The sequence below is a fragment of the Mustela nigripes genome, chromosome 12, assembly GCF_022355385.1.
Source record: "Mustela nigripes isolate SB6536 chromosome 12, MUSNIG.SB6536, whole genome shotgun sequence".
Lineage (NCBI taxonomy): Eukaryota > Metazoa > Chordata > Mammalia > Carnivora > Mustelidae > Mustela > Mustela nigripes.
Genome location: NC_081568.1, coordinates 100774273 through 100792666, shown reverse-complemented (window position 1 = coordinate 100792666; position 18394 = coordinate 100774273). Strand labels below are relative to the sequence as shown.

The window sequence follows — 18394 nt, the reverse complement described above, 5'->3', positions numbered from 1 at the left end:
GGGACTTAGATTCCTTCGTGTTCTACTCGAGGTTCTAATCCCTGTTGCTACAACGTTCAGCACATTCTGCTGCGTGGGACCTGGATGGTGACAGATAAATGGTGTGGTTTTTTAATGAACTCTTTTACATTTATTTCTAAATGTTTATTTATTATTGGAAATGTGGATTCAGATTACTAGAGTAGATTTTTAAGTGTGAGAGCTGATACATAGCTTGCATTTTATAGTTCTATCAGTTACAAGGGGAAAACTGGATGTTATGTTTATGCTTCAATAGAGTAAGTTGTTTTTGACACTGTAATATGAGAAAAGTTTTAAGAAGATATTTTATGAAACATATGTGTTCCTTTAATTGAAATTACAGATTTAGAAATTGGAAGCTATTGAAAAAATAGCTGTGACTTTTTATTAGGGTAAAAGTAGTCTGGAATTGTTAGGTACATGTTTCATCCTTGCCTTCCGTTTGGATGTACTTCTACCTAGTACTGTCTTTTAAGGTAACAGTGCTTTCCTGAAGTTTTTATCTCTAACTTTTCCAGACTTCCTTTAGAAAAGAATTGATTAACTCATTTATACTTTTGATATTACGATTTATAATAAATACATTTTGGTCCTCATCCCTGTTTTTGGCACACAATGTCAAAAACCTTTGAAATTTCTTAAATAATGAGAGTGATAAATGTGTTACACTACAAGGTGACTTTTGCACCCCCCTGGTTGCTGAGGAGTCAACCACATGTTTAGAGAGTTGGAACTTTTAGACCTACCCACCCTGAGCTCCAGGAAGGCTTGGGCTTGCTACTAGTGTCTGAGATTGGGGGAGGTGAAGTCTTATGGCACTGAGCCCTTACTCTGTGGAATCTGCTGCTATCTGCAGTGGATAGTGTCAGAATTGAGTTGAATTGTGGGACACTCAGCTAATGACTAAGAATAGCTTGTTGCTGGTGGGGGAAAAAACCCAGATATTGTAAACCTTTTAAAAAATGTAAACACTTTGTGAGTTCCCAGGTTGTCATTTTGTCAGGAGACAAAGCTGTACATCAAAAGAATAAATCTCCAGAATAGAAAGACAATATTGATTAATTTATTTTTATTTTTTAAAGATTTTATTTATTTATTTGACAGAGAGAGATACAGCAAGAGAGGGAACACAAACAGGAGAAGAGGGAGAAGCAGGCTCTCCGATGAGCAGGAAGGCCGAAGCAGGGCTTAAGCCCAGAACCCTCGGATCAGGACCTGATCTAAAGGCAGAGGCTTAACGAATGAGCCACCCAGGTGCCCAATATTGATTAATTTTGATCCTTAAATAAGAAATAACCCATTACGGGGTGCCTGGCTAGTTCAGTGGGTTAAGCCTCTGCCTTCAGCTCAGGTTACGATCTCAGGGTCCTGGGATTGAGCCCCACATAGAGCTCTCTGCTCAGCCGGAGCCTGCATCCCCCTCCCTCTCTGCCTGCTTCTCTGCCTACTTGTGATATCTCTCTCTCTCTCTCTCTCTCTGTCAAATAAATAAATAAAATATTTCTTATATATTTACATATTTTATATATATATATGTATATATATATATATAAAATACTAGACAGAATTCACTTAATTCACTTCAGGTATTGATTAGGACCCTTCAAAGAGGTAGCTTTGACCATTGGTTATCTTCAAACTGAAGGTGAATCCAAATAATAAAACAGTTATGACTAATAAGATGATAGTTCTCTATCTGAGCTAAACAACTTCTTATGGAGAAAAATTAATACAAAATAATCCTTTAGAATAATAACATTTAACATTCTTGAAAACCTTCCCCCCAGTTTTATAATACAAAGATATTCTCTGGGTCTGTGCATAAGACTCTTAGAAATGACTCCTTTTTAGTAGGAATATTTGTTACATTATGACCAACCCCTTGTGAATAGAGACTAAGTTCCACTATATTTTTTACTTCACAGGTATCCTTTTCTGATTTGGGTAAAGAAATAGCTAAGTATCTGTGTTAGGAAATTCTAATTTTTTTTAAACCTAAGGAATATTTGCATAAGGTCTACACTTTGTCTCCTCTATTTTTTATCACTCCTTTCTCATGTGCCCTGAAGGTGTCAGCAGCTAGAGTGGAACAGGTTTGCATTCATGTTCTCTTTTTATCTTCAGTATTTGTTCTCTTCCAATATTTCCCTTATACTCTTTCCATGCTGTGAAAAGAGACTCAGGGTTGTTGCTGAGTGGCTGTTTTTGGATCGTGGCTGTCAGAAAGCCACGATCCAACTCCTTTTCATCCCTAGATTGTCCTATTGTGGAGTCTTTGGGAGGAACATCTTCAAACTAGGTTTCCGAAAAGCAGACATTTGGCTAACCATGTCTCTGCCCACCTGCAAGGAGCTGCCTTGGAGGGAGGGCTCTTCTGCCTTGGAGCTGCTGATTGGCTTCAGGCACCTACTCTAGGTTACCTTTGTGTCACCATTGCTAAATTGACATACTGAAGGAATCTGTGTACTAAGGTCCTATCACTGGAAGCAATCTGGGTAGGTTTACTTGTTGGATTTGTCCTGTTTTTAAGAAAATACACATTCCTTATGACATGGGAATACTATTTTGAGAACTGAAGTAGAGAACATTTTTAATTGGGCCTTATTGTTCTTTGCCTGAATATCCATTGTGACTATTGTAATACATTCTTTGTCCTTGGCTTCTCATAGGAAGAATATGAAGAACTGCTTCGTTACACTATCGTGACCCCAAACATTGAATCAGGTGCTCTACAGCCATGTCATTCTAAAGGAGAAGTGGTGCCAGATGTGCGGGTTCCTACTATAATTGATAATATTCTTCATAATCAAGGTTATGTATATTTTTAAAGATATCTCTTAATTTAAGATGTTACTGAGCTCATTAATGCTGTTGACCTAGGATTGCAAAAATGCTTCTCCAGTGATTCTTCTCAGTCCTGTGTATCACTATCATCTGGGGGGAACTTTTTCCATTTTAATGTTACTCTTGGCTCTTATATGACAGCTGGATTTTTATATGAACTTTGTTGGCCTATTACTTTTATGAAAAACAATAGTGTTAAAGCAACATGGTAGCCATTATATATTGCTCAGTGGAATATACTGCATCTCTACTTACTCCAGTCGGTTATATACCAGGGTTATTTTGGAAACTAATTGCCCAAGGCCCCAAATTAAAGATAGGTAACCCTCAGAACCTTCTAAGTTTATGAACCATTGCTAGGACTTTGTCGGCAGCATTTTTGTGAGTATGGAAGACTGTTTGGATTATCACCACAAAGATGAACCCATTTTGGACTATGTCAGGAACAGAATTGAAAGCTAATACATACCAAGAAGTATATTGATAGATGAATGGAAGGTGGAAAAAAGAGGATAAACCTCCTTTCACCTATCCATTCCGTATTCAGTAAAGTACAAGATCCGAAACAGTTCACCCTAAGTAAATATTCCTTAAAAGGGCACAGAAAGCCCTCCTAAGATGGGCCTGGCAATGGGCAGTTACGAAAAATAGTCATAACTCCAAGGATCTCTCCTTGAAGGTACAGGACACAGCCTACTCAGAGTCAGCGGGCTTGTGGGCTTATGGGAAATTACAGCCCTGGTATTTGGTTCCTCTCCCTCTGCAGACATGGAATTTTCATTGCTCTTCAGTCTTCAGCCTATTGCATTGGATCATCAAATAGGACCAGAACCTAACACTAAACATTCTAACACTGAACATTTTCTGCCCAAAATTTTAACTGATTTCAAGAGATCGGACCCTGGGATTTATTCATTCTTCATCAGTGATCTTGACCATGTTTTGATTACACTGGGTACCTCAGCCTGTAGTTCCTGCTGAGCAAACCCAAAGTGCTGCCTACTGTCATAAAATGTTTAATGATCAATCCATGTGTTTGCCTTCTGTGTCTCTACCCTTTTTGTGATCACCAAAATCTTGTTTCCTTTTCCACTGGCTGCCCTACTACTGTACTATTGTTCCCAGTGACACAATTTAGGATTCCTTTCCTTGCCCCAGCTCCAGCCTTTCAGGGTCATCACTTGGGATTCAAGACCTGTTCTTTTCTAGCGTGCAAGATAGTATTTATTCATTAATACTCTGCCTTTTTCACAAAGAGTTTGAGATCTAAGCATACAACATGCAGTGAATTTAGATATCCCAATTCACACATAGACTTGGTTAGAATTTATAAATTTATCATCCCATTTTCTCCTCTTGGTATTGCTGTTGCTTGGTTTAAGGCTATGTGGAGGTTGGTAAAGTATATATAAGCCTCAAACACAGCCATCCTTGTGAAGTTTTCCTGTTTTCTTTTCACCATATATTGAGTGAGGGTTCCTAAGGTGGAAGTGAGGTAGTCTCTGTTCTGGGGGAACCGCTGTCATTTTTGTTTCATTACAACTAGTGAAGAGCAGCAGGCACCTGGAAATACCTGTGTTATAATATAGCACAGCTTTTTCCAAGTTCTAATGCCATTTATCCACTTAGTCTCTTAGTATGAATTGAATGCTATAGTAGGCTGAATTATCTTTCATCTGCATTTGGTGGGTAAAGTTGAGCTTCCTGATAGTACAATAAGATGTTTTCTAGTCTCAGATTTTTTTCTTTCTTCTTATTCTTTGACTTAGTGTTCCTCATCCCCCAGCATGTTGTATTTTGCTTGTTCTAAAATCTTAGATACTGTTACCTTCTTAAATTAGGGATGTGCATTTAGGCATTTAATATGAGAGTTGTTTGGTTTAATAAAAAAAATTTTTTTAATTTTCTTTTCAGCAGGAAATAGCCCTGTTGTAAGAGAAACAAGGATGGAAGTTGGAAAAGGATGTGACTTAAATATTTCAAGTCATTCAAAGACAGATGGTATGACTTTTCCTTAGCTTCTTTTTATTAATATATGACATTGTGTGGTTTGGTGAAAAACATTTGTGTAGTAAGGGGAATAATTTCAGCATATTACTTATTGGCAGGATTTTTAAATGTTGCTGTTGCTAATTTATTAACTAATAACTGTTTAAAATAATTTCATAAAATTCCAAAATACTACAATTAAGACAGGTTAATCTGTTACAGTGTGTGGCATCCTTTCTTAAAATTGCTAGGTTAGAGGGCAAATCCTTTAGAAGAATTATTGGGATGTCAGAGAGTTTGGCCCATTTAAATGTTTTCATGAACCAGTGCGTTATTTCCCAACATTCAGGCATTTGTATATGATTTTTGTCCTATCTTCATACCACTTGTTCTATCTTTTTGTGTTTTTTCTTCAGATATATTCATTTTTTGCTTAAATTCATTTAAAGGAAAATTTGTATGTGCCATTGCTGATTATAAAACTCTTAATATGCCCTTTTTATAAAAGAAAACAGTGGTGGGGCACCTGGGTGGCTCAGTGGGTTGAAGCCTCTGCCTTCGGCTCAGGTCATGATCTCAGAGTCCTGGGATCGAGCCCCGCATTGGGTTATCTGCTCAAGCAGGGAGCCTGCTTCCTCCTCTCTCTCTCTCTGCCTGCCTCTCTGCCTACTTGTGATCTCTGTCTGTCAAATAAATAAATAAAAATCTTTGAAAAAAAAAAGTGGTAAAAATAAATGAAACTAAAACACAATGATTAAGTTTTGATTGAATACCGCTGGTGAATGTGTTGTATTCAGCCTGAAGTCTGCTTTTCTTTGTTGAAAGGTGAGAGGAGCAAGTGTTACAGCGGTTATAAAAGGATACTAGCCCCAGACTGAAACTTTTCCTTTGACACAGAATGTTTTAAAATAATTAAAATAGAACATTTTCCTTGCCCTGTGACTCAATGTTATATAATGTATGGGCCATTTAAGCCATCGCATAAGAAGTATCTTTACCCTTTAGTTTTCTCACTTGTAAATAAAAGGCTTGGGCAGTGTAATCCCTGGGGGACATTTCAAGTTCTTCATTTATGTGATTCTATTTTTTAAAAGTGAATATATGTTTAAAAATAAAAAATAAAGAGGCACCTGGGTGGCTCATTGGGTTAAGTCTGTGCTTTCGGCTCAGGTCCTGGGATCAAGCCCCGCATCGAGCTCTCTGCTCAGTGGCGATTCTGCTTCCCCTCTCCCTCTGCCTGTCTTTTTGCCTACTCGTGCTCTCTCTCTCTCTCTGTCAAATAAATAAATAAATAAATATCTTTTTTAAAAGGTAAAAAAATAAAATAAAAAATAAAAAGCAGAGCCTCTTACATTTCCCACAAGTCCTGATCTTGGTGAAATCTAGTGAAAGAAAACATTCACATACTTTGTCACTCTGCTTTTATTCTTTGGGATTATTCTTCAGAATAGGTAGGTAGTATCTCATATTTGACTAGCATAAACCATTTGTTGATAAATTGTTTATGTAAAAATATATAATAGGGAATGACTTTCCCTTTCACAAAGAATTCTTGATTTACTTTTAAGTAACAAGTTCTGTACTAGCCTTATCTTTGTTTGACTCATCTCATTCACTAAGGAAGATAGGGAGGGCTTTTAATCTTGGTTGTTAGGACCCTCATAACAAAACTGAAGTATGTGAGAAATGATGATAAATAGTCTCTAATTCCAGCATGCACATGTGATAAAAGAGTAACCTTTTCTATTTTTTGCTTTTTAAAAGGAGATGCCAGTTCTTCTGGCTCTTTCACCCATCCCTCTATCCCCCCGCTTCCACCATGTATAGGGGCAGAGGGTGGGAATTATGTGTATGTATTGTATATATGGATATCCTTATGGATATATGGATATATCCTTAATATCCTTATGGATATCCATATATACATATATAGACCTATATGTATGCATATATATGTACATATTTTCACCCATATGTTGAAGGCCAACAGTGTGCCTTACAACTGATTATCTTATTATCTGTACTAGTATGTACTAGTCTCTTTCTACTTAGAGAGTTGAATTTTAGTCGTGTTAAAACACATACCAGTGTTTTACATAAAGTAGTAATGACCTGTATACAACCACTGGGACCTTGGTTAGTTGCTTAACCCTTTCTGAACCTGTTTCCTCATCAGTGAAGTGGAGATAATAATGCCTGTCTCTCAGACCAGCATGTATTAGGAGAGCACATCTTTACAACACTTTTATTACAGGAAGATAGTAAGCATTTAGTAAATGTTGATATGATGATGCAGATGATAATACCTTCAGTTCACACTGGAACTGGATATATGAAGCATCCTTGATTGGGACAGAGGTCATTTTGGGGAGGGAGGGTAGGAGGCATCTCATGCTTGTCAGTCCTCAATCAGTGACAGGACTAAAATTACAGTATTAATTTCAGCCTAAGTGCAATTTAAAAGTAAGTACACTGAGAGGTCATTTCTCTGCATTTTACTCCACCTCGGTGAGTAATTGACATGTCACCCTCCATTAGAACTCCTTACATTTGGGTTATCCATCCTCCAGCCTGACCACAATACCTTTCCTTCTTCTCCAGGGTCATCGCCAGTGTCGTCACCAAGGAAACCCTCACACCCTGTCATGGATTTTTTCAGCTCTAACCTCTTAGGTGACTCTTCCTCACCAGCGTCTATTTCTAGTCATGCAGACGTCCATGAAATCGTTGTGAGCGATTTTCTTATTTCAGATGAAAACCTTCAGAAGATGGAAAATGTACTGGATCTTTGGAGTTCAGGGCTTAAGGTATTACACTTGTTCAGTTACAGTTGTTTAATATGTAGGATAACAGTTCTGCTTGTGATCCCACTACTCACTGTTTTCTTTGAATCGAAAGATTTTGTGAAAAGAATTAAAAACTAAAGAGTTCCTGAGAAGATCAGTCCAGTGTTTTGTTTTTTTTTTAAAGATTTTATTTATTTATTTGACAGAGAGAGATCACAAGTAGGCAAAGAGAGAGGAGGAAGCAGGCTCCCTGCTGAGCAGAGAGCCCGATGCGGGACTCCATCCCAGGACCCTGAGATCATGACCTGAGCCGAAGGCAGCAGCTTAACCCACTGAGCCACCCAGGCGCCCCGATCAGTCCAGTGTTTTAAATCTGTATTTCTCAGTCTTTATTATCCATACGGCTCATTGTGTTAAGCAGCAGCTTGTTGTTCAGCAGGTCTTGACCAGGGCCCTGAGAATATGCGTTTCTGACAAGCTCCCAGGTGATTCTGTGAGTCCAGGACCCACATTTTGAATAGCATACTTTTCAGTAGAAAGAGCTACTATGGGTTTCCACTGGATTTCTCAGATGTTTTTAAGGACTCAGCCTATGTGTGACACAGACACCTAGTGAAGCCTGACCATATCATAGCTGTGAAGAAGGGAAATGTCTCCTTTTGTAGGAAACACAAGATCCAATTTTAGCAACGTGTATTCATTTTATAGCTGCTTTGAGCAATCACGGTGTGTAACTGCTAAGACTACAAAATCTGATTATTTTAGTGATATTATTGGCCTCTAAATAAAACAAAGTATTACAGAAATGGCTTTTCTTTTTTTTTTTCTGCTATTTACTATATAATGCAGAAAATGACAGTTTTTCTGAAACATAGTTTGAGACAACTGATTTCACATTCACAGTGAAATTATGGTCATGAGAGTTCTATGGCATTTACATTTCTCTACTACTTAAAACTATAAATTTTAGAAATAATCTTTCATTATAGTTGTTACCATTTTTCCCCTGTGGAACAGGTTTCATCCTTCTAATCATGGTGTGAGTTCAGTGGAGTAGCCACTCCCAGTCATTTAATTTGTTCTAGGTTCAGATAATCATATTGTTACCTAGTTTCTTTGATAACATAATTTTTGGGTATTTTTACTTATGCCAGTCAGTAGAGTGAAAAGGGGTCAGATTCAGCAGTTTGTTGTACAATGTCCTTTGTGATAAATGATTTCAAGGAAGAAAGCATCAGTCCCATGGTTTCCACTATCCACTTCTATCTAAGTAATTTCCCAGTCCTATGGCTGAGCCTCAGCCATACGCCTACATTTCTGCTTTCCCTGAGCCATCTTAATATGGACATTGAAGTCCTTGAATAAACAAAGTATCTGTTTACTAGTGAAGGAGACCTGAAGTTTGTTTTTTTTTAAAGAACAACAAGGTTTCATACAAAATAACTTAAAATAGGAAAAAAATTCATTTCCCTAGTATGGCGAATGTGAACTGAGAACAACAGTCATGGCTGTTGAAGACATTTTCATTAGGGATTTTTATAAATAGCTCTTATGTTGATTGCTTGTTCTGATTATCTTTAATGTTTCTTAATTTCAGTGTAATTTTAAGAAGTAATGTTAAACAAACTGCTTAATTGCTGGTGTATTTATTTTTCAGACAAACATCATATCTGAACTAAGCAAATGGAGACTTAATTTTATTGACTGGCACCGAATGGAAATGAAAAAAGAGAAAGAAAAACATGCAGCACACTTAAAACAACTGTGCAACCAGATCAACAGCTTGAAGGAGCTGCAAAAAGCCTATGAAGTTTCCATCGGGAGAAAAGATGAGGTCTTCACTTTTACATTTCTTTTTAAGTGAGATGCAATAAAGATCTTGCTAGGTAATAAATGCCAGGAACAGATTATTTAGGTCATATGAGATACAAAGGGAAGATTGTTTCAGAAGCTGGAAAAAACAAAAACAGATGCACAGAGGGGCGCCTGGGTGGCTCAGTGGGTTAAAGCCTCTGCCTTCAGCTCAGGTCATGATCCCAGGGTCCTGGGATAGAACCCCACATCTGGCTCTTTGCTTGATGGGGAGCCTGCTTCCTCTCTCTCTGCCTGCCTCTCTGCCTAGTTGTGATCTCTGTCTGTCAAATAAATAAAATCTTTTTAAAACAAAAAAGAAAAAAAACCCAGATGCATAGAAATAAGATATATTCATCCTATTAAACATGCCAGGGTTATTTAATCTTTGTCACCACCATGAGTGTGCTTAAAGTTTTAAAAGTGCATGCTAAATATTGGGACACTTAATTGTTTTCCCCAGTCTTTTTCTTCCTAACTGTTATTAAGAGATTATCATGGAACCAGCATTACCCCCATGTTAAACTATGTTTCTAGGGGCCATTTTAAGTATATCACAATTTATTTGTGATATGTCTTTATTCATTGATAAAAATTTTTCCTATTATTATAGACACAGAGAGCACTTTTTTTTTTTTTTTTTTTTTTTTAAAGAGGGAGCACAAGTGCCCAAAGGGTGGGTGAGTCAGAGGGAGAGGGAGAGAGAAAAAGAGAATCTCAGGCAGCTTCCATGCCCAGAGAGGAGCCCAACACTGGGCTCAATGTTACCACCCCGAGATCATGACTTCTGAAATCAAGAGTCAGATGCTTAATAGACTGAGCCACCCAGACGCCCCACACAGAGAATACTTTGTACTTCACTTTCTTCTAGCCTCTTAAGAACAAAAGAGTGAGGTTCAGGTCTTCACTAATTTTGTACCTCACGACAGCACCTTCAACAGCAGAATGGGCAATATATCCACTGTTTTTCCCGCCCCTCCCCCGCCACGGTGATTTTCAGAGACAATGCCTCAGCTATTTGTCTGCAGATGCAGCATTTACTGTTTTAATGAACTAGATAAAGATTATATATTTTTAAAAATATATATTTATTTTGGCGTTCAGGGTATTATATAAAATCAAACATTTTATTTAATTTACTTTTTGAAGCATCAGATACTAACATCAGTCATTTTCTCTATTGCCCTCAAAACTCTGTCCTAAGGTTTTAAAATATTTGAGTTTAAAGATTTTATTTATTTATTTGAGAGACAGTGCATGAGCAGGCAGGAGGGGCAGAGGGAGAAGGAGGCTCCCTGCCACAGGACTCAATCCTAGGACCCTGAGATCATGACCTGAGGAAGGCAGACACTTAACTGACTGACCCACCGAGGCACCCCAAAATATTTTAAATATATATTTTTCAATTTCAAAGTATCACACACAAAAGAGTGTACATGGGTCCAGTTTGAAAATGAATAAGATAAACAGCTATGCGCCACTATAGAGCTCAAGAAATGGAATATTACTAATGTCTTAGCATGTATACCCTTTTCCACTTTTGAAAATTATCTAAAGAACAACCAGAATAAATGTCTTTCAGTAAATATGCCCAATTTACTAAATCTTGCTTGAATGTGGCCAATTTAAAAAATATATTTTGGCTTCTCAGTTCTTTGTAAGAGAGAATATTGTTTTAAAATTTAAAAGTTGGGCACCTGAGTGGCTTAGTGGGTTAAGCTGCTGCCTTTGGCTCAGGTCATGATCTCAGGTTCCTGGGATCGAGTCCCGCATCATGCTCTCTGCTCAGCAGGGAGCCTGCTTCCCTTCCTCTCTCTCTCTGCCTGCTTCTCTGCCTACTTGTGATCTCTCTCTGTCAAATAAATAAATAAAATCTTTTTAAAAAATAAAAAAATAAATAAAATTTAAAAGTCTTCATAGATGTAAAAAAAGAAAAAAGAACAGGAAAAACTGAAGAAGAACATTATAGTATAACTGTTGTTTGCTTTTTTGAGTTTGTTGAATCTAGAAAATCCTTAGCAACTTCTAATCCAAAGTACCAAAAGTATTTAGGGACCAGAAAGATGTTTAAAACCCTGGTCGCTGCCCTCAAGTCTAGTGAACAGGGACTTTGTGTATATGTAGCAATATATTCAAATATGTAGTTGTCTTTCTTGAATTAAATGTCAATGACTATATTAATTTTTATATATCTAAACTTTTTTTTATGATTGCCAAGATACACATGATGAAGATTTTTCTTTTCTATTGTTCCTTTTCATTCATTGATATGTAGTACATTCATGTGGTCAAGGTTTTTGGCCTTTTTACAGATAGTAAAGAGGTTAACTGGATGACTATACAAGTGATGCATAAGTATTCTCTTGAGCATTTTTTGATACATGAGAAAATCACTTTACAAATTACTATTATTGTAACAACACAATAATTGAGTTAATTGCTATTTACAGGTGATTTCTAGCTTATCTCATGCCATAGGCAAGCAAAAGGAAAGGATAGAGTTGATGAGAACATTCTTCCACTGGCGAATTGGCCATGTTAAATGCAGACAGGATGTAAGTATAAAAACAAAATGATAACTGACAGATATTAGACTTCTGAAACTCAAAAGGGTTTAGGATCACATTTTAGAGTTATTGTTAAAGCTAATGAAAGATTTATTTTCTAATAAAACAAAATGAATTTTATAATTTAATGTTGCTCTTATTTCAAAGAATTTTAGTGTAGTTTGGGGAAAACACCTCTTATATTTTATAGGTCAATTGATCTTTTATTTCCCACTTTGTAGTAAGTTAGTAAGGATCTTACCTGACTAATAGATGCCCTTGTCATGGAGCCCCTTTAACAAATTTAATGTCAGATGTGATTATGAGGAGAAAGAATTTATAATCTTTAACATATCATATGCTTATTATATTGTTTCTCCTTCAGAAATGCCTGAATATATCTTCTTCATAAAGAGGCAGTACTGTATCAATATATTATAAAATTGTGTGAGTGTTTATTGTGTAGACTTGCCTTAGAGATGAGAATCAAAGAAACCTTGTCTATATAGCTTCTTAAAAATTCTTTAGTTTGTTTATAATTTAAACTTGAACATCTTTATTTTAATAAGAGCTGAATCAGGATAGCAGAGTAAATATAAACCAAGAATAGTAAGTTCTGATACTTCTGACAGTATCAGAAGTGGAAAAGTATGAGAATATATGTATATCCCACAGGAAGACAGTATAGAGACTCAAGAGTATAGGGGATGGATGGATGTGTGTGTGCGTGTGTGCGTGTTTTATTTGATGTTCATGTGAGCCATGGAATGATCTCTGTGCATTTACTTCTAAGAAATTAATACTTAAGGAAAAGGCTACTACTATCATGGAATAGGATTTCTCTTTAAAGGATACTTTCTTATGCTTTCATTGTTTTTTATTAATCCTGGTAACCTACACATATTGAAAAGAGCTATTTAAATGAGAATGGCATATTTTAAAAGTTATTTATCAAATGAAATGATGAGAATATATTATGTTTAAATGTTAGTTGAAATACTTGAGGCTACCATCAGTTTTTGAATAGCTTTTCAAATTTAAGAAAATTGAAATTGGAACTACTTCAAAAGAATTTAAATCCACTGATAAAAGAAGACTGGCATATACTTCTGTCTGGATCTATTTGGCACTCTATTTGATGGCAAAGTGTCTGAATTAAATTAGCATTGCTTATGGCGGTGGCCACCAGGTGGAAGAGTACTAATGGCACCTAAAGCCATAGGCCCCACCTTCTCGGCCTTGCAGCCACTCTGTCCTTCGCCTAGACCTGCTTTCAGCTGAAAGGTGATACAGACTCATAATGCCAATGTCAAGTTACTCGTTTCCTTTCTTTTGTTTTTGTTTTTGTTTTTTTTTTCCTCCTAATTTGATGGGTGGCATACAGCAGTGATATAAGGATAAGAGCTTAGGTTCTGAAATGAGGTGGGGCTGGCTTTTCCCTTTCTATTTGTGTGACCTGGGCAGGTTACTTAACCTCTCTCTAAGCCTGTTCTGTCTGCAAATGAGAATAATATGATTATACAGGATTAGATGATAACATATATACACTGCTTACCTCAGGGTTACATTATGTATTTTAATATCACTGCCAATATATTTACCAGTTACTGTGTTTTTGAGGTTGTATATTACTTTCATTTAGGCCTATGAAGGTAAACTAGCTGACCAGTACTTCCAGAGAACTTTACTGAAGAAAGTCTGGAAAGGCTGGAGATCCATAGTACAGAAACAGTGGAAAGATGTGGTAGAACGAGCTTGTCAAGCAAGAGCAGAAGAAGTTTGTGTCCAGATTTCCAATGATTATGAAGCCAGAGTCGCTGTGGTAAACTTTTTTTATACTTTCAATTTCTTTTAATAAAAATTAAAAAGATAAAATACTGTTTATAGTTAGGCAGAGTAACCCATTTCTCCAGTTCCATTTACTGCTGTGTAGATTCAAATGAGACTTCCTGGCAGAGAACACTAGTTAAGACTAACTTAACTCTGACCTCCAAACTTTAGTTGGCTCTCTTGAATGTACACTTCCCTTGGAAATCACCTGTAGACCCTTACATTTCTAAGAAAGCATGCTTTCTTATGCTTCTTTACTTGGCCTTTATTGAGCCAAAAATAAAGACCCAAAACAAAAATGTTTATCCTTATGTTAATGTAAGTAAATTATGTTCTGATAAGTAGTTGCATATAAATTGAAGTCATTTTCCCACTGACTTTTATTAACAAAATAAACATTGTTTCCAAGGGAAAATATTTGAGACCCAAAATTAAATTAAAACCACGGTGAAGAATGCAGAGGGCCTCTTGAAATCAAATATTAAAAGAAAACCCTTTTTTCATCATTATAGGACAAAGTTCTTAACGTTAAAAATAATATTCATTATATAAATAATTTGCTGCAATTCAAGATGACTTGAAAAAGAAAAATTCAGTCCCTTGAGATTTGGCCTGTGGGATTGTACCTATTGTCACTTTGCCCTGTAAATTCTATAGATAATGTTTAATTAAAAAGAAAGAATGATAGAAAAATTCTGTTAATAGTGCACTTAGGTATTTTTTTTCTGAAGAGATGAGAGTCCGTCTGTGGCTTTAATGTATTTTGCTTAATAGTCTGCATAAAAGTTTTATGGTCAGAAATGACATATCTATTTGATATAATTAAAACATATCAACAACCTTTGGTGGGACCAGCATGAAATTCCCCTTGTTTGAAACTTGATTTTATGGTTAGGAATGAAAATGGTTTATTGATAGAGACAGTAAGAGGTAAAAATGCACCTTTTAAAATAAATTGAGATACGTGGTGGAAGAGAAGTGTTTTTAGTATTTTACATAAGAATAACTTCAGAGCTTGACAAGACGGCCACACTAACAGTGCCAGCAAGGACTCCTGCCACCACTCCAGCCCCAGCCCCAACCCCAGCCCACCCCTGGCTTCAGCACCAGCACTGGCTCAGCTCTGGCTGTGGCTGTTGTGCAGCCCCCAGCCCTCTTCCCGTCTCACCACTGCAGCCACGTGGTCCAGCCATGCCAAGTCATTTTGGCCTCCATTGTGAAGAGTGACAGTGCAGTAGAAGCACGGCCTGAGTTTTCGGGACCCTGTTGAGAATTGTTGACAAGCATTCAACGAAAGTCACTAACAGCTTCTTTTCAGTACCTCCCAGTGAATCAAAAGATGAAGTAGTTGTTGGCATGAAATTCACTAAGAACGTGTATGAATTACACAAGAAAGTCTCTCCAAATGAGCTCATCCTGGGCTGGTACCCAGCAGGCCGTGACATTACAGAGCACCCTGTGCTGTTAAGTACTATGGCAGGGAAGTCCCCATCCCTATTCACCTCACTGTGGGCACCAGCCTCTCTGAGCAGCAAGGCCTAGGTCAGCACTTTAATGGGTGTCCCTGGGAGTACCATAAGGGTAATGTTCTCACCTCTGACAGTGAAAGTAGGCATACTGTGACACTGAACACATTAGAGTCGACCTGATCATGAAGACCTATTTGAGCCCCAACCAGATGTTCAGACTCTCAAGCAATCTGCAGCAAGCCTGAGGGGTATGGGTTCACATCTGGGATGCCCTGATAGTATTGCAGTACACAGAGGATGTGCTGTCTGGAAGGGTGTCAGCTGACAATACCACGGTCCATTTCTTGAGGAGTCTGGGTCACCAAGTACCCAAGATAATTCCCAGTGACTTTGAGACCATGTTCAACAGCCACTTGGCCAATCTCAGAGAGTCACAGATTGCTCTCACTGAGAAACTTATAAACCTGTGAATGGGCCCAGGCAGCACTCTGGCCAGTCTAGGCCACCCTAGGACTCAGAATAGAGTGAAGTAGAATGGTTTCCTTGAGGTTTGAGTCACACTGAGTCAGTCAACTCCTTGTGACTGTAAATAAAAATAGCCCGCTTTTTGTAAAAAAAATAACTTCACAGTGTAAGTCTGTGTTTTGACTAGTTAATATCCTTCCTTGAGTCTCAATCTTTTTATTCTTTTCAAAAATTCCCCTTATTTAGTTATCTGGAGCTTTGGAAAATGCAAAAGCTGAGATTCAAAGAATGCAGCAAGAAAAAGAGCACTTTGAAGATTCCATGAAGAAAGCTTTCATGAGGGGTGTGTGTGCATTAAATCTCGAAGCCATGACTATATTTCAAAACAGAGGTGATACAGGTCAGTTATTTTGTATAAAGTTCTCTGCCTACTTTCAGAAAGGATTTGAGGAGATTTCAGTGATTGATGTGGTCTATAGTACTGATTTTCTGCAATGACTATGTCTTGTCCAGGTCTGGTATTTTTAACTTGGTAGTGTCATACCCAGTTTTAAATCTGCCTTGAAGATTCGCTCAGTTTTGGTTATTTATGGTATCTTAGATCTGATCAAGTAAACTGTCAACTCTTAAGTGTTTTGGCTCAGTGTTAAAATGATGTTTTGAATACAAAACAGTATTATAAGGCTCTTTTAACTAATAACTGCAATGCCTTCAAGTACAAAATTTTTATTTTTTTAAGTAGCCAAATTCCTTGGACCATTTTGTTTATTAAATATTTATCTAGTCATGGTTTCCCATTTTAAAAATTCTTATTTTCAGTTTAAGAAAGACCCCAACTAAAACTAATTTTCAACAAATATAAATATAGGCCTATCTACAACAGTCAGGTAAAATAATTTTATTTCAAGAAAAGAGAAGTCCCTGTATTAGCTGGGATCTGTGTGGTGTTTCTCCAGCAGGGCTTAGAATAGCACATGACTAGAGTCTTTGCCACTAATTTGCACCGAGGCCTATTTTCCTTGGTGAGTTTTAGTATTCTGCTCTGAGCAAAGAAGATAATATAAATCTTCCCCACCTGCTTCACAGAGGGTTCTTTTGGAAATGCAGTGAAATATAATTGGAAGCTCTTTAAAAGATAAAACATACTTTGACATGTAAGATGATAGCAATGATAAAATTATCACTATCTTAATTCACATCAACCTGTTTTATGTAAATATGTGAACATTTTTTGCGATATATCCTCATATTAAATCATAGTTGAGATTCACAGTTTATCAATGACACAGTTTCATTTTGAACATCATTAATATTCCAATCCAGTGCATAACTTTTCTGTGGTTGTCATACCTTTATTTTAAAACATCTTCAAACATTTATTATTTAAATTGCATGTGGTGTGGATACTAGCAAGTTAAGGCCAATAATTTTTTTCTGAAGCAGTGAGAAATCCTAGAATCTCAGGGCAGAATAGTTTATCTTGCTAATACCCAAAGGAGTACTTGATTTCTTCAATAGATGGTCTTTTAATTGAATGTCAACAGTGAAAACAAACTCACCACCACCAGTTGTAATTATTAGCAAGTTATATGTATTAAATTGAAGAATTTAATTATCTACTTCTAACAGATCCTAGATTTCACAAGTGACAAATTATACTTACTACATTCAATTATAAGAGACCTGTTTCTCATAACCTACATAAGAAGATTATGAATTGATTAGGACAGAGTGTTCTACCACCTTAATAACTTTACTATCTTAAATTTTTTAATTCAGATACAGCTTTGTCTCCTACAGGCAAATATCCAGAACTGGATTTGGAGAAAAAGTATTCTGATAATTATACAACGTGATTTGTTTTGCCCCTGTTGCTTTTAAATCTCCTTTTATCTGCAGTTAATGCCAAGTCCTGGGATCTTAATTGTTCTGAATGGCTGTCATCACAATGGGGGTTAAAAATGACAGGAAAGTAAGACACACTAGCAGTAGTGTTGGTAAAGCTACCAAAAGCAAAAGTTCAGTGTTAACTAATGCAAGGTTTGCTCTGTGATTTGTAATTTTGTGGCATTTCATTAAAAGCTTTAAAAAAATTTTAATTCTAACAAGATAAAATTACTTCTGGCCCTTTTTCCTCTAAAACAGCAGTTTTTTTAAAAAGCAGTTTTTAATAATGATGTATCTATCTTGTCACAGCAGAACAAATACTTGGTTTTTTGTGTGTCCTGACTTTCTGCTGTCTATGATCTGCAGTGCGTCTCAGTAGTATCCTAAATCTTAAAGATTGGAAATTAGAAGTTTTATGAAGAAGGCAAATGTGACAATAAAAATGGCCTTTAAATGGTACCTGCCAAATATTAAAGCAGTTTTAGGAAAGTAGAAAAATGCTTTACAGATTAAAAAACTTACCCCAGTTAAAAGGAGAACAGTTATTAAATTACAGTGAAAAAAAAAAGGGGGGGAAAAAGGGAACTGCATAAATCAGCCCACGTTAGCAAGAGTTAGTCAGCTACCTCTATTCCAGGGAATCCCATCATGAGAACTCATTTTTGTACTTGTTCCACATCTGATTGAGTCTGCCACCCACCTAAAA

The 18394-nt window shown here is 36.7% G+C and overlaps 1 protein-coding gene and 1 pseudogene across 5 annotated transcripts in view; both read left to right on the top strand.

Moving 5' to 3' along the window:
- The window catches only part of POC5 (POC5 centriolar protein), a 34503-nt gene that overhangs the window by 4389 nt on the left and 11720 nt on the right, over nt 1–18394 (top strand). For 3 of the 5 annotated variants that reach the window (XM_059418092.1, XM_059418095.1, XM_059418096.1), the window contains 7 exons: nt 2691–2832; nt 4780–4866; nt 7456–7661; nt 9298–9474; nt 11942–12046; nt 13680–13859; nt 16048–16201. In XM_059418092.1, coding sequence (XP_059274075.1) covers nt 2691–2832; nt 4780–4866; nt 7456–7661; nt 9298–9474; nt 11942–12046; nt 13680–13859; nt 16048–16201 — 1051 coding nt within the window. The remainder of the gene's footprint in view (nt 1–2690; nt 2833–4779; nt 4867–7455; nt 7662–9297; nt 9475–11941; nt 12047–13679; nt 13860–16047; nt 16202–18394) is intronic. The other 2 variants (XM_059418093.1, XM_059418094.1) reach the window with 2 other exon arrangements.
- Nucleotides 14755–15806, top strand: LOC132028130 (eukaryotic translation initiation factor 3 subunit F-like; annotated as a pseudogene).